Source organism: Monodelphis domestica, chromosome 4, assembly GCF_027887165.1.
Source record: "Monodelphis domestica isolate mMonDom1 chromosome 4, mMonDom1.pri, whole genome shotgun sequence".
NCBI classification, from domain to species: domain Eukaryota; kingdom Metazoa; phylum Chordata; class Mammalia; order Didelphimorphia; family Didelphidae; genus Monodelphis; species Monodelphis domestica.
The window spans coordinates 376,630,907-376,647,751 of NC_077230.1; the positions used below are offsets into that span (position 1 = coordinate 376,630,907).

General features: G+C 39.4%; 1 protein-coding gene across 1 annotated transcript in view; it reads left to right on the forward strand.

Annotated features, from left to right (window-relative positions):
• Positions 1-16,400, forward strand: part of SRSF4 (serine and arginine rich splicing factor 4) — a 31,504-nt gene extending 15,104 nt beyond the window's left edge. The window contains exons 2-6 of the mRNA XM_001365230.4: positions 6,263-6,405; positions 7,268-7,380; positions 11,108-11,322; positions 14,671-14,760; positions 14,937-16,400. Of these exons, the coding sequence (XP_001365267.2) occupies positions 6,263-6,405; positions 7,268-7,380; positions 11,108-11,322; positions 14,671-14,760; positions 14,937-15,744 (1,369 nt within the window). The 3' untranslated portion in view covers positions 15,745-16,400. The remainder of the gene's footprint in view (positions 1-6,262; positions 6,406-7,267; positions 7,381-11,107; positions 11,323-14,670; positions 14,761-14,936) is intronic.
• The last annotated feature ends 445 nt before the right edge of the window (positions 16,401-16,845 follow it).

Sequence of the window (16,845 nt, forward strand, 5' to 3'; positions counted from 1 at the left end):
GTTGGTGGCATTTAAGGAATATAGTCTATAATCCTGTGCAAGCAAATTCTTTTAAAGATTTTTGTTTTAAGTCATCAGAGCAAAAAAGTTTTTAGCCCTTCCTACCTAACTTTGTAGATGTAGTGATTCTACTTAGCAAACAAATTAAAGTGTTTCTTCCTCTAAAAGCTATCCATACAAGCACAGAGACAACTTTTGCTTCCTAAAAAAGAAATTGAAGCAATCAAATTAAATTGGTCCTTGTGATAGTTTTAAGACAGGCACCTGATTGTGCCAGCTGGCAGTAATACTATTAAGTGACATGACACATTTACAACCTTGCAAAAAACATGATATCCAGGATGTCCCACAAGTCTTTGTGCAGTTTTTAGCAACTAAACCTTAAAAGCTTACAACTGCACTAAAGACTTTTGGGGTACTTTATATATTATCTCATTTATGTCTTATACCAACTCCATGAGATACTCTTATCCCCATTTTACACAGAAAGGGTAAGTGACTTTCTACTAGTAGCATAGATAATAAGTATCAGAGGGTTCAACCATCAGTCTTCCTAACTCTAGATTATAGGTATTCAGGGAGGAAAGTATAACTGAATCTGGATGCACCAAATTGAACTAATGAAATTTGATAACTGAGTCAAGTCACAGGTAGCATGCCGATATCAGCATAAATACTGCAGCCTTTTGGAGTTGGGGGACCACCACCGTTACACTGCTAGTAAGTCCCTAGAAAGTGAAGAGAGGATGAATGCAGAGACCATGTTCATGTATCATCATAACAGATAACATGTATATATAGCACCTTTGAGTCACAAAGCCCTTCATAGCAATTACCTCATACTTCATTTGATTCCCCCAACCAAACCTTGTGAGGAAGATAATGGCTGTTTTGCCCCCCTCATTTTATATCTTGAGACTGAGGCTCAGAAAATTTTTACCAGGTCTTAATAAATGGCACACAAATGATTTGAAATCAGTTTTTCTAACTTCTAGTCCAGTGTTCTTTCCACTCCATGAGTGTTTTTCTTCATAAAAGCTATTGCTGAAGTCCTAAGTGGATACCTCATCATGATGTGTAGGTAGACTCTTCTTCATTGACAAAATCTTATATTAAAGAGCACATACTCTGACAGGTTCTGCCCACCAAACTGGGAAAGCTTCAAGGATGGATAAAGTGATAAACTGTAGGCCCCTTGTCTAAAGCCCAGCCTAGCTAAGGTTGGAGAATTTCAACATTAAGCTGGCCACTATCACTCTCAGACACTAGTTATTAAAATATGAAAGTCAAAGTCTTGTGATTTGTTGAGATGGAAAAGGTACATTGTTTAAAATCCCAGATCCTGGAAGTATTGAAAATTAATCTACTTCACACATTATCATTTAATTTTCAGAAGATATCAATGGGAGTTCTATTGGGTTTTCTAGGATAATTGGGATGGCATGAACACGAGATGATCTGTAGTTGTAGAAAATGCATTGCAGTCTAGATGTGATTGAAGCATCTGTTTGTTTGGTTTTTTTTTTAAGAATTAGTATACTTTGTTGCTCACATTATAACTTGGAGCATGCTTACAGTGGCCTTTAACTCCATAACTGGTTTGAAAAAAGTCTGCTGAGGTTTTTCCTAGTATATGTGATTCATGGTAATGTTTTAATGAGATAGTATTAATTTTGTAGTCTGAGGAAGAGGCAGCAAGATGTAATGGAAAATATGGCAGCTTGGAAGCTTCAGCTCCAACCTTGGGCAAATAACATTCTGTAGACCTTAGTTTGTTCGTCAGTAAAATGAGAGGGTTAGACTAGATCAGAACTTAAAGGTTTCTCTAGGGCCTACATACTATTCAGTTTAGTCCCAGAAAGGAACAGGAAGTTTTTCTCAAGGAATTCCCATTAATTTTTCATGTATAAAATATAAACCTTATGACATCTCCCATTTGAATGAATCATGGTATTAAATTCTGGGCAAGATTGTTAAACCACTCGGAAAAACTGAAAGTAGCACACTGATAGTCATATTAATAGTTGGTATCAGCCCAAAATGGCACCCAATGCTAGATTAGGATACCCTCAAATGATAGGTGAGGTCAAACCAGTGAAGAAAGACTGTTTAAATTATCAGACATGAAATAAAAATAGAAGATGGGTTGCTTTTGCAAAATTACTTGATGATGTTAAAATAAGACACTGAAACTTCAAGACTAATCTCAATATGAGCGGCCCCTCCAGGAACCGAGGTCCTGCAACCCACTCTTGCCTTTTCATCTGGTATTACTCTGGTTCATGTCATCCTATAGATTCCCCAAAGGGGCCTACCTGCCCTTTGTGAACCTGGATTCTTCTTTGACATTGTATATACTTAGCAGTGGAGGATTCTGGCTCTTCATTTCATCAGTTATGCCTTGAACTAGACACTGTACCTAATCCTCATTCTTTTCAGGTCAACAATCTTTCTGGCACTATCCTTTATGCCTCTTGTCCCATAGTTCTTCATTGGAAATGTTACAGCCAAGTCATGTATTCCAGGTACCTTTCCCCTTTGGGTAACTCATTTTAATTCTTCAAAGATAATGGTATTGTATGACTGAGAGTCATACAAGTTAAGCAGGATATACCTATCATTTTAGTTAAATTGACTACAAAATGTTAATTAAGGGTTCACAGAAGTGGTAATTAATGTTGGTAAATTATCATAATTTTTTTAATTAAGTGACTTGATCACATTTCAATGTGGTAACTATATACTAAATGTTACTTGCTTTATCAAATACAGCAGGTTGTTTGTGGCCTCTTAAGAGTCACAGAATTATAGGATTTCAAAATTGGAAAGGACCCTAGAGGCCATGTAGTTGAAGGCTCATATTTAACCAATCAGCCTTGGTTTTAAGGCCTCCAGGGAATCAGGCTCACTGTCTCCCAACACAGCCCATACTAAAGGAAGATAGCTCTAATTTGTAAGGAAGTTTTTGTCTCATCAAGCCAAAGTTTGCCTCTTTGTAATCTGTTCCATTGTTCTAAGTTGCTCCTCATTCTAACCCCTGGAGCCAGGTAAAACAATCAGCCCTTCAGGATTGTGAGGGCATCTTTCTTGCTCCCCACACCCACTCCCTCCAGTCTTCTCTTTACCAAGCTAAATATCCCCAGTTCCTCATGGAATAATCTTTAGATACTTCCTCATCCTGGTTCCCTTTCTCTGGACAAACTGTAGTTTGTCAACATCCTTTCTAAAATGTGCTATCCAGAAGCAAACACAACTGCTGTTAAGCCTTTCATCTTCTTAGATTTGGCTCAATGTTCTACCCTATTCAGATCTATTTGAATCATGTCTTTAATATCTCATATTCTTCCCCACCTTTGATTTTGACAGATTCGATGTGCCTTTAAGTTATTGATTAAAATATTAAACAACCTGAGATACTTCACAGTAGAACTATGCCAAATTGACATTGAGTCATTACTGGGCACCTTGAGGGGCTGCCCATTCAAACAGATCTACCTCTACCTAATTTTACCTACCCACTTTTCTCCATCTTGTCCATAAGAATAGCATGAGATGCTTTGCTAAATAAGTGAATGAAGTCTACAGCATTGCCCTGATTTGCTATTCTATTAATCCTATCAAAAAGGAAAGGAGGTTAGTATGACATGACTTATTCTTGATGAAGCCATACTATTATTACCACTTTCTTTTCTGGGTGTTCATTAACCATTCTTTTGGTGATTTATTCTAGAATCTTCCCAGGAATCAAAACCAAGCTCTCTGGCCCTATGGTTTACAGGCTTCAATCTCGAACTCTTTGGCAGTGGAGAGGGTCAAAACAACATTTGTTCTCTGGCCTATGACACCTCTACTGTTTATCACAATCTTTCAAAGAGCATAGGTAGTGAATAGTTCACTGACTGCATCTACATCTAGTCTTTTCCACAATATGGCCTGAGGATTTGTGAAGCTGTACTTTAAGGCAGAGGTTCTTAACCTGGGATCCATGAACTATTTGTTTTGTTTTGTTTTGTTTTTCTATCTTTGGATAACTATTTCAATATTTTGCATTTACTTTGTAATCTTATGTATTTCATTTTATGTATTTAAAGACATTATCCTGAGAATGGGTCCATAAACTTCACCAGACTGCCCACTGGTAGTCCGCAATACAAAAAAGGTTAAGAAGCCCTGCTTTAAGGGGCTTACAGGTCATTAAGATCTAGGAGCCAGCTGTTATATTTTTTAAAAATAGTCAAAAATAAATGAAGTTCAAAGAAGTTAATACTGCTATAAATTATATAAGAAATATTCCAGCATTTGATAGCTATACTTTATTCTTTTTCTAACTTAACAGATTTTTCATTGTTGTCTTTTATATTAACTAGATTTATCCCGGTCTCCTCCCAGAGAGCTGTCCTTTGTAACAAAGAATTTTTTTTAAAAGAGGAGAAATAAATCAGTACACGGGGGGTTGGGGGAATCTTATATAGCTACATTGTATTAGCCATCAGCTTGAAGGACTTGAAATATTTAATAAAGGGGAGGAAGCCAGTCAACAGCATCTTTTAAAGAGGCAATCTGAATGTTTTGTTTTGAAAAGCTAGATAAAACCCCCATGAGAAGAGGTTATGTAAAAGCAATTCAGCCATGTAACTATAACCTGAAGGTACACTAGAATGAAGCAGAAAGCATTTATTAAGTGCCTTCTATATGCCCGGAATTGTGTTAGGTCCTGGGGATAGAAATGCAAAGAAAGAATGCCAGCCACTGGCATTGATATATAGAGGAGCTTTGTGCTTTTCTGTTGCTTCAAATCACAACCCTCTGAAGGCAGAGAATATTATCCCCACTTTATCAGTGAAGACATGGAGGCTTATAAAGGTTTGGTTTGGTTTTGCTTAATGTCATCGGCCAGTGACAGCCAAAGCTTCAAACCCATAAGTCTAGGGCTCTTTACCATTCCAGGGTGCCTTTAAATACAACATATTACAGAGTTGTTTTAGTTTCAGAGTCCAACAGAACTTCTGTTTGTGGCTTTCTTTTCCACTTAATGGGATTGTAATAGTTTCAAATTGTGAGAGATAAAGCCACTCTAGCAAACATTAGCATGATAGTGAATAATAAAGCATACCTGAAATGTATTCATTTTTTAAATAGAGATTTTTGCACTTAGGTTTGTATAAATTTTCACTTGTCTGACATACATTTAGTGGTTTTTGTTTTGCTTTTTCAGTTTGTGGTGGGGGAGTTGGGGAGGGAGAGGGGAGGTCACTGAGCTTTTAAAGGCACACCAGCCAATCTGAAATTTGTATTTAAAATACTATAGAAATAAAACTCATAGTCCCACAAGGCAATTGTATAAATCAGAATAAAATCTCAAATTTCTATGTACTTTAAGGTTTTAAAAACACTTTTCTCCTAACCCTGTGAGATGGCTAGTTCAGATAAGAAAACTGAAGTGCAGAGTTTTTAAGTGACTTGACCAGGATATACATCTATTAAATAAATATCAGCCCAGAGATCTAGTGCATTTTTCATTATACCATGCTGTCTCATAAATTTTTATAGATATTTATTGGGAATTTCCAAACAAGTTAACTCACATTGATTTTTTTTTAATCAAGCCTTTTCATTTTTTTTTTTTTTGGTTTGTTTGTTTAGTCAAGGGAAAGCCTTGGTTTTAAAGATTGTATGGGTTCACTTCTACACAGTCTAAATTACTCATGATTTTTTAAAATAAGCATTCCAGAACATAATGTAAAATTTCAAATTGTGTCTGAATTTAGGCCTGATTCCCTCTACCCATCCCCAATTTTTACTTTGGGACTTAAATTTTAAAATGAACTTTATGATTTATTAAAAATATAGTCATTCTCCTGTCCTACCCTATAGAAATGTATACCTCTGTTTATGGAAGAACTTCTCACCCCTCATTCCCTAGTGTTTCTGTCCTGAAAGTAGATAGCTATTTGCAAGGAAAGGATGGGAAAGCTACTATAAGCAGCACCATCTTGGCAAAGTACTTACAGGTTCCCTAGCTCTCAGATAAGTTTTCTTAATGTAATTTTCTGGCCCCTACTCCATCATCTTTTTCTTTTGGGGCATAGTGGTGCCTTGCTTTAGTAGCACAGGTAACCCAAACTGACCTTTAGTTTGCAAGGCCAGTTTAACTCCTACTAGAGCATGGAGCTTTGTTGCTTTTTCTTTGATAAATATGAAGTTGTGTGTCAATGTGATCCCAACTCCCCCACCCCAATTGTGATTATGACCTCTCTTTCAGGTATGGTTTTGTTGAATTTGATGACCTCCGTGATGCAGATGATGCAGTATATGAACTGAATGGCAAAGACCTCTGTGGTGAGCGAGTAATTGTTGAGCATGCCCGGGGTCCTCGTCGAGATGGCAGTTATGGTTCTGGACGCAGTAAGCATTACTATGCATTTGTATCAGTTATTTTCTCAACTTTGTTGCTAGAAATTAAATCATTTATTTAATGTTATTGTTAAATTGTTATAATAATTTAAATTATTTGTGAAAAATTTATAATATTTTAAAGTAAATCTAGATTTGATAACTTAAGCATGTCTTTCCTAATGTTTAAATTTAATTTCAATTCTTATTTAAATAAGTGAAATTTTTTTTAGTATTTTGTAAATATTTTGAATAATGTTTTTTTGTAATGTGATTGTTTAACATTAACATAGATTTAACAAAGCCCTCAATGTTTTAATTAAAAGACTCCTTTGAGGCTAAGATGACTGCCTGTTCCATTTGCTGACCCTGGGTTGCCTTTCCTTGAGGCTCTTTTGACCATTGTGGCCTTTGGCTGACCCAAAAAGGAAGCCATGTGACAACCGAAATCTATTCCTATTAGACCTGGGTGGTGAGGCCCAAGGGTTAGACCCAGATGAGATTAAACTGAATGAACTAGGTGCCTGAAAATCTTTTTTCATATCAGATATTCACAAACCCCAAATCAATGTAAGTAATATCAATAACTGGTTTTAAAGATTTGAATGCTATTTCTAAATTATAACAAAATTTGCATGTAAATTTTTAAACATTAATGAATGCATCCCTATATTATTATGAAGTATATTAAAGTTAATTTAAATGTTTCTCTCTGGTTGCTTTTTTTGTTTTGTTTTGTTAAATTGAAGTTTATAACTGTGGGTGGGAATAAGGGTAATAAATCTGTGTGCTAGTATTTTATATGAGATGTCTACTAAGCCATTTTTTCCTGTTCCACAACTGAAGTATTGGTATCTGCTTGACCCTCCCAAAGGTGGATATGGTTATAGAAGAAGTGGAAGAGATAAATATGGTCCTCCAACTCGGACAGAATACAGATTGATTGTGGAAAATCTGTCCAGCCGCTGCAGTTGGCAAGATTTAAAGGTTTGGGAACTTGAATGCTCCCTGGCAGGATGGGAGGGGCGGGGATAAGCAGAACTCAGGAGTTATGAGAGAGGACAACAGTTGTGGGTATATTGCGTCTTCCTCTCCCCCCTCCCCCCCCCCAAGTGATTAGGGTAAACTGACTTTACAGAAGAAACCTGCCACATAGTTAGGGCAGGGTCATCAGCTCAGATAGTCATCGACCATCCAGTGTTAATGGTTTGAAGTAAGCTTCAAAGCCTATTGGGTTTTTGCCACAGTGTGGAACAATTTGGTCTGGTCATTTGGGCCAATTTGTGTTATCCACATTTTTTGTTTTATCATTGTAGGAAATCTCTTGGGATAGAAATTGCTATCCTGGATCTAGTCAGCAGTTTGAGTGCCATTGAGTTGGAGAAAGTTGCCCAGGGCACTGAAAGGCTGGGTAGGTTGCTGGCAGTCACACAAGAGTATAGGCGGAGGCAGGGCTGGAGTCTGAGGCTCTCCAACTCCAAGCATGGCATTCTATCTGCCTCTTGGGATTTGGTTATAACATTAATGATGTTATTGGGAAACAGTGTTGATTTGTGATGAGACTATCTATGGTAAGCTTGGTTGGGTCTATAGCCCTCTAAGTTTGTTGGTATCACTTTAAAAAGCCTTTGAGATTTCTCTAATGAAAGGATATATAAAAGTCCAGAGATTCCCAAGGCCACAATATTAATACCACCCCTGCATTCATACTCACTCTAGAAATGAGAACCCTTTGGTAGCCTCCAATTGTATTCAGCCCTTTTTTTAGTAACAAACAAGCTGCTAGTAAATTTCTTTTCAGAATAAAACTACCATCTCCTTCTTAGAGTTAAGCTTTAAGCTTAGAATGCTAGTAGTCTGTACCCTATTAAATGTAATATTTAGGGGCTCATCAGCTTTGAAGTCCAGTATTCATTTGGCAAAAGTAACTCTTTGGTGTAGCTTTTGCAAGTTTTTGATCTGTTATATTCCTAAAATGTTTGGCTAAAAGAATTTTAGAGCCCCAGGGAGCAAGAAGGGTCAGAAAAAAGGGAAAGTATTTGGTACTCAAAACTTTTTCTTTTTTTTTTATGAATGTTTAAATTTTTGTTTTTGCATGTGATAAGGGGAAATTTTTTTAAAGAATTTTAGAGCCCATAGCTTTGATATCTAAATTGATCACATCTTACTTTTTGAGACTATAGTTTTGAGAGATTAGAAGTAGGGAAGGTATCTTAAGTAACTGTTCCTCACTAGATGTAGTGGGAAACCTTCATTTGTTTATGGCAGGTCAGGTCTAGACACCTTACTTCCTGACTCTAGACATTTATTTGTTGTTTTCACAGGAAATGAGTCTTGCCAGATTAATTGAACACATTAAGGAAATCATTCCCTTATTCCTTGAATTAAGTTTTAAACATAAGAATTAAGATAATAATTTGTTCAACAAACTCCAGAGGAAGTGTGGCAAAGTGGAAAGAGCCCTGGATTGTGGAGTTAGGAAGATCTGGGTTGTAATCCCACCTCAGACACTTAAGTAGCTGGACTTCACTAAACCTTTCTTCATCTGTAAAATGGGGGTAATAGCACCTATCTACAGGGTTATCTAAAGCACCATATAAATATTAGCTCTTTTTATCACTGTGCTATCCATCATGCTGCATAAAAGTAAATAAGGAACCATTCTTGCCCTTCAGGAGCTCATAGTTGAGTAGCAGAGATCTGACAGAAATGCCTGTCAGGCAGAAAGTAAGATATAAGAGAGGAATAGGAAATGCCCTAAGATAAAAGAGGAGGAGAGAGCCTTTTCAGGAGACCTCAGAGGACTGGTGAGACCCTTCCATGAATTTGGGGATGGGCAAGATTGAAAATTTTGAACTATGTTTCACTGAGAAAACCCATGACTAACATAGCACTCAGTTTACTTCTTAATAAATTTTGCCACATTCACATTAGAACATGATCATCTTCTGTTGGTTCCATAGTTTTTATACATTTAAAAATTTTTAATTTCTAATAATAAAAACACATTTTTTAAACCCTTACCTTCTGTCTTAGAATCACTTCTGTGTATTGGTTCTAAGGCAGAAGAGTAGTAAAGGCTAGGCAATGGGGGTTAAGTGATTTGCCCAGGGTCACACAGCTGGGAAGTGTCTTAGGCCAGATTTGAACCTAGGAGCTCTCATTTTTAGACTTGGCTCTCAATCCACTAAGCCTGCCCCCGAAAGCACATTTTCTGAAGAGAAATTTAGATCTCTTGTTTCAGTTCATTCAACAAACATAAAACCATTCATACATAAAACCATTCATTCAATCAACCAGCATTTATTAAGCACCTACTATATGGCAGATTCTGTGCTACAGAGAATGGCCCAAAAGTCCCTGCTCTCAGGGAGCTTGAAGTTTAGGGGAGGGGTAAAGGGAGGAGTGAGGAAAACATGCAGACACGTAAGTACAAAAGACATATAAGATAAATTAGAAATAATCAAAGAGTGAAGATACTAGCACTGAGGGAGATTGAGAAAGCCACCTTGGACAAGATGGGGTTTTAATTGAGGCTTGATCGAGGTCAGAGGGTTAGGTAGATATTAGGGGGGAGAGAATTCTAGGCATGGAGGACCACCAGTGAAAACAGTCAGAACCAAGAGATAGTATCTTTTTTGAGGAATGGCCAGTGTCACTAGATTCTAGAGTATATAGAGTACAATAAAGTGTCAAAAGAATATAATGGAGGGAAGGGCCCAGGTTATAAAGGGCTCTGAAGCTCACATGGGATTTTATATTTGGTGGTGGGGTGATAGGGAGCCATTGCAGCTTATCAAATAGAGAGTTGTATAGTCAAACCTATACTTTACTTTGGGAAGATTGGTCTCACAGCTGAATGGAAGGATGAACTGGGGTGGTGAAGAGACTAGCAGCAGGGAGACCAACCAAAAGGCTACTGCAGTAGTGGAGCAGGAAGACATAACAATCCTCACCAGAATGGTGGCAGCAAGGTGGGGGCGTGCAGGAGACACATGACCAAGGTAGGAGCAACAGGATCTAACAACATATGAGAGTGGGGAGTCAAGGACGACCAAGGTTAAGAACTTGGGTGGTGGAAACAAAGATGAAAAATAGTCCCTGCTCTCTCATAGCTTACATTCTGAATAAGATAATATGGAAGTAAATAAATAATTTGAGAAAATGGGATAACTTGGTCTTGATCTCACCCTAGTTTTCAGATTTATTTCCAGTATTAGTATTCCGTCACTATATATATCTTATAATTTTTCACCCACTTCTCATTTATGTTTTATTTGGGCCTTACAACAATCCTGTGAAGAAGGCAGGCTAGACATGACAACTCGTCTTTTAGAAATGAGAATGCTAGGGTTATGGGAGAATAAATGACTAGAATTTCCAAATGAGTAGGATGAAATCACTAAGGTTGGACTCCAACTCTTATAATTTACAAACCACTATAATAGAATGTATTACTTTAAGATATAAAAAGTCATTTCATGCAGTCTAGGCATGGGCGATTTTACTTAAAGCTACAATTTAAGATTTAGAACTTAAAATCCAAGTTCTTATTTCTAAGTGACCTCACTTCACTCCCTACAGGGGGTAAAAGCCTTTATTTTTTAAGAAAATGACAGACTAGCTCCTACTTCCTAATGTGATGATTACTTTCTATGTTTTAGTGTGAGGTGCCCTAATCTATCCATTTGGAACAATTTTTTCTTCCCCTTAGGATTATATGCGTCAAGCAGGAGAAGTAACATACGCAGATGCTCACAAAGGGCGCAAAAATGAAGGGGTAATTGAATTTGTGTCCTATTCTGATATGAAAAGAGCTCTTGAAAAGCTGGATGGAACTGAAGTCAATGGCAGGAAAATTAGACTTGTTGAAGACAGACCTGGCTCTAGACGGCGACGTTCCTATTCCAGAAGTCGGAGTCACTCGAGGTAACTCACCTTTTTACTATAGCTTTACTGCATACTGTAGTTCTGTATGAAGACTAGAGAGATGTGACATCTCTGCTCTCTATTGCTATTGGATAAACTTTTAGCATCCTTCCAGTTTAAGTAGAAAAGGCTTATTAAGAATATTAATTACCTGAGGCAGCTGGGTAGCTCAGTGGATTGAGAGCCAGACCTAGAGACGGGAAGTCCTAGGTTCAAATTTAGGCTCAGACACTTCCCAGCTGTGTGTTCCTGGGTAAATCACTTAACCCCCATTGCCCAGCCCTGACCACTCTTGCCTTGGAACCAATACATAGTATTGATTCCAAGACGGAAGGTGAGGGTTTTAAATTTTTTTTTTAATTAATAACCTCCAGTTGATAACTGAACTTTTGCTAATGTAGCTTAGATGTTGGTGCATATTTCAAATCTTAAGAATGTAGAGATCTTGTGTCTTAATTATAGGTAGAAAAAAAACATGATAGAGTAGTTTTTTCCTAGGTTTATGCTGCTTTTACTACTTCTTGTGACCTTTCCCCTCAGACTTGGAACTTACCAGTTATTTGCCTCCCCTGTAATTTTAGCTCAGAAAAACTGAGAGACCATCTTATCTAATTTAGACACATCAAAGAATCCCTTTTCTGTCGTTCCCAACAAATGATCATCCCTACTTGCCTTAAACTTTTTCCAGTGAGAAGGACCAAAACATATACTCTTGGGTTAGAAGAGTGCTCTCTTTGAGAGCTCCAGTTGTTAAGAAGGTTTTTTGTGTTTTGTTTTGTTTTTTTCTTTTTGCATCAGACTAAACTAAGAGTTTTTGTAACCTCCACCTAGTTTCCTTCAGGGTACATTCTCTCCCTCTCATTCCTCCCCACTACTTCTACTAGTAAGTAATTTCCGTGCTTGACCACTTCAAACTGGCTGGTACCTCACACTCAACCTAATTCAGAACTCATTATCTTTTCCCCAAAAGCCCGCTTCTCTTTAAAACTTTCCTATTGCTGTTGAAAACATCACTGTCCTTCCACTCATTGTCCTTCCAATCATCCATGTTCACAGCTTCTATGTTATTCTCAATAACTCATACTCATGAGCCGGAGAAGGAAATGACAAATCACTCCAGGATCTTTGCCAGGGAAACCCCAAATAGGATCATAAAGAGTTGGACTCAACTGAAAAAAAAACTGACCAACAAAACAAACTCATTCCCCATGAGAGGGGCTAGGTGATATGAACAGAGCACTGGGCCAGGAGTAAGGAGGATCTGAATTTAAATCTGGCTTCCAACACTTAATAGCTTGGTAACCATGAGCAAATCATTTAACCCTGTTTCCTCATCTATAAAATGAGTTGAAGAAAGAAATGGTAACCACTCCAACATCTGCCAAGAAAACCCATATGGGGTCCCAAAAGAGTCAGACAAAAAACTCATTCCACATCCATTCAGTTGTACCTTTGATCCCATCTTCTCCTTTCTTTTTGGGTAGATTGTCCCCATCATCTTTATTTACTCTTTTATCTACAGTATCTCCCTATCTACCAATTCCTTTCTCATTGCCTATTAACATGACCATGTTTTTCCCATTGTTAAAAAAAAATTCTTGATCCTATCTTCCTCATTAGTTATTATCCTATATCTCTCTTCATCTTAGTAGCTAAACTCATAGGGGAAAACCATTTGCAGTGGATGCCTTCACTTCTCTTCTCATTTTCTTCTAAACCCTTTTCAGAAGGGCTTTCTCATTCCTATTCCTTCTTCCAAGTTACTACTTAGCCAAATTGAATGTCTTTTCCCATTCCTCAACCTTCTTGACCTCTCTACAATCCCGAATGCTGTTGATCACCTTCTTCTGGGTATTCACATCTCAAGATTTTCATGATAGCACTCTTGATTTTCTCCTCCTAGCTTATTAGAATCAAGTGTTCTTATTGAATGATTGCTAACCCTTGGCCCCAGCAGGTTACCTTTCTCTCCTAGTTTTGTGTTATCTGCAGACTTGCTAAGTGGTCTGTCTTTACCTAAAGGAGCAAAGGACCAGGTACAGACTTTATCAGAGTGAACTATTAATAACTATTGTTGGGTGTGGATTTTCAGCCACTTCTGAATCCACCTATCATCTCATCCTTCTAGATTTTACCAATTTCTTTGCCAAAATCAAAGTGAATTATTTAATATTTAGTTCAACAACTTTGTCAGAAAAGGAAATGAGATTGGTCTGAGGAAGTCTTTTTTTGATGTAGACATGACAGATCTCTTTGATCCCTCCCAGCCCTTCAGTAGCCTTCCCTTTAGTTACATGTGCAAAAATTTTGTCAAGAATGAAAGTTGAGCTCACTGACCTCTTACTGGCAGACTCCCCTTAGCCACATTTATTTGCCCTTCTGACATTGCGTTTCTTGCCCAGCAGTGACAGCAGCACCAGGGTGATGGGGATAGGGATGGGGCTTATATGGCCACCTGAGTCCAGCTTATGAAGAATAGTAGAGTTACTTGCTGTCTCCCTTCTTGCCTTATTGGTCATTTACAGTCCAAAGGTCATTCTGCTTCCTCTTGGTTTTGTGTGACCACAGCTTTGCCCACTCCAAGAAGCAGTCCTATACTTCTTTTGATCATCCTTTTCTCTAGTAAAGCTTTTTTTTTTGTTTGTTTGTTTTCCTTAGCTTATTGAGCTTCTCTGACATGGAGACAGCTAAGTGGTGCAATAGAGAGGCCTGGGCCTACAGTCAGGAAGACCCGAGTTCAGGTCTACCTCAGATACTTCCTAGATATATGACCCTGGGCAAATCACTTAAGCCCTGTTTGCTTCAGTTTCCTCTGTCTATAAAAAGAGCACCTACCTCCCAGGGTTGTTGTGAGGATCAAATGAGATAATACTTGTAAAGTGCCTGGCACATAGGAAGCTCTATATAAATATTAGTGATCATTATATTATTATTATTATTACACAACTCTTATCATGTTTCTGTTTTTGTCTTTGCTTTCATTTGCTTTATGTCTTAGATTTTAAGTTTATTGGTGAGTTTTCGACATACAGCCTTCTATCTCTTTAAATCATTCCCCCTTCTTCCTTCCTGTGGAAAATGTTTTCTTTATATCCTTAAATTTTCTTTTTTGAGAGGATGTTGTCCCTCCCCTATTGGTGTCCTCTGCAGAATTGGAGACTGCCATTCTGCTAGCCCTTTTTCTGAAGGCTCTGAAAGGAGTACAGGCAGAGAAGCTGCTGACTCTTTGGGGGAAAGGAGGAGTCTGGCTCCAGCCCCTTGTTCAGGCTTTGATCCTGGTCAAACTCACTCGAGGCTTTTGTTGTTTTCTTCATGGCATTCTCTTAAGAAATCAATTTTCTTTTTCAGGTCTCGCTCTCGAAGTAGACATTCTCGTAAAAGCAGAAGTCGCAGTGGCAGTAGTAAGAGCAGCCATTCCAAGAGTCGGTCCCGATCCAGGTAGGTTCTGGACCCCCTCCTGGGTCCATTTTCCCTCCATACAATAGTACACCGAAGTCAGCCTGACCCTAGAAGTGTTCCAGGACATTTTTCATGTCCTTTCATATTTGAAATGAGGGTTCCCGCCTGCCGCCAGATGCTCACACCCAAAATGGCTTTTGCTTGTTCCTCTCCAGGTCTGGCTCCCACTCCAGGAGCAAGAGCCGAAGCCGCAGCAAGAGTCGCAGTCGAGGCAAAAAGGAGAAGAGCCGGAGCCCAAGCAAGGAGGGCAAGAGCCGCAGCCGCAGCCGTAGTGCAGACAAGGCCAGAGGCAAGAGCAAGGACAGAGCAGAAGAGAAGATCCAGAACAATGAGGAAGATGGGAAGGCCAAGAGCCGGAGCGCCAGTCAGGACAAGAGCAAGAGCAGGAGCCGGAGCCGGAGCCAAGAGAGAACAGAGAAGGAGGAGAGAAGGGGGAGTCGGAGCCGGAGTCAGGAGACCAGCACAGGCAAGGGCAGGAGCAGGAGTAGGAGCAGAGGCGGGAGCAAGAGCCGCAGCCGCAGCAAGAGCAAGGACAAGAGGAAAGGGAGGAAAAGGAGCCGGGATGAGAGCCACAGCCGCAGCCGAAGCCGAAGCCGCAGCCGCAGCCGCAGCAAGAGCTCCAAGAGCAAGAGGCACAGCAAACGAGACCGGGCAGGGGGCAGCAGGAAGAAGAGCAAGGAGGAGCCAGAGCGCTCCCGGTCCAGATCCCACTCCCCATCCAAGGGGAAGGAGCACCCAAAGCTCGAGGCCAGCTCAAAGGAGAACAGAGGCGACGGGGAGGAGACACAGGCAAACCAGGAAGACCAGTCCAGGTCCAGATCCAATTCCAAATCAAAACCAAACATTCAGTCAGAATCTCGGTCCAGATCAAAATCGGCCTCAAAAACCAGATCCCGGTCCAAATCCAGATCTGCCTCCAGATCACCTTCCAGGTCTCGGTCCAGATCCCGCTCGAGGTCCTAAAGAGGCTGCCAGCACAGGTGGAAGGAACTTCCCGAGAAGAGTCTTTTGTACATGTTGGGTAGCTGTAGCACAAGTGATTGAAATAGAACCCATGTCGATGCTGTACATTTTTAACTCCCCCAATGGTGTGTCTGTAATTGTGAAATCTCAGCACCCGCTCCCTCTCCGTAAGGCCTCCTGGGGCCAGGCTTTTCTGCTCGAATGAAAGATGTCCTTTAATACACAGCCCTCACTAGACCATCCCAAACACCTCGACCTTCGGGCCTGGCCTTACAGACGGGGAGCTCGGTGCTGGTGGCTTGGAGGCTGATGATGACATAGGTAGGTATGACGACTTCAACCATTTCTGCCCTTGGATTGATGCCCTTTGATGTATGCCATTTAGTGAAAGTGCTAAGTCTTAAGTTTCCTACTACTTTGGTTTCATATTTTTGGACTTTAACAAAGTTGTGAATAGCACAGTCAAGATACCTGCAGTAATCCATAGGAAATCCACTGTAGAGTTCCATATTCTGGTATTGTGACTATACTCTTGTTTTATATTAAAAACAAAAACAAAAAAGATTTTTTTTTAATTTTATTTTTCCCCATCTTGCAAAGTACAGTGAACCCTGTTTCCATTAAATTTGAATAAAGACTATTTTTGCTTGACAAAATTGGATCGTGGTGGAATAGTATCACCCCTCCACAGGACTCCCTGTGCCTTTTCTTGCCTTGTGGCCAGCTGCAGATGCTATTGTCTCCCTCCATGTTTCAGATAACCATTTCTCAATATTACTCCCATGCCATTTCAATTCTTTATTCATGCTTTAAGCTCCAGATAGGCGCAGTTACTGGGCTATGCAACAGATGGCAAGGAACGGGCACAGCTCACCCTCTGCCTATTCAAAGGGGGTTGCTAGCCCAGGAGGTGATACGTACGCACATGATTTTACAAGATGTACTGTGCTAAGTCCAATAATAAAAGTTAAAAGAAAGATCCAAAAGCAAAGTCTTTGGGAAGACTGGAATCAAAGTGATAATTCACCACATTTCAGGGTTAGGGCTCATCCACTCCAACTCCACTGCCTTGGAGAGGACTTGCCTTTATACTTCTTCAAA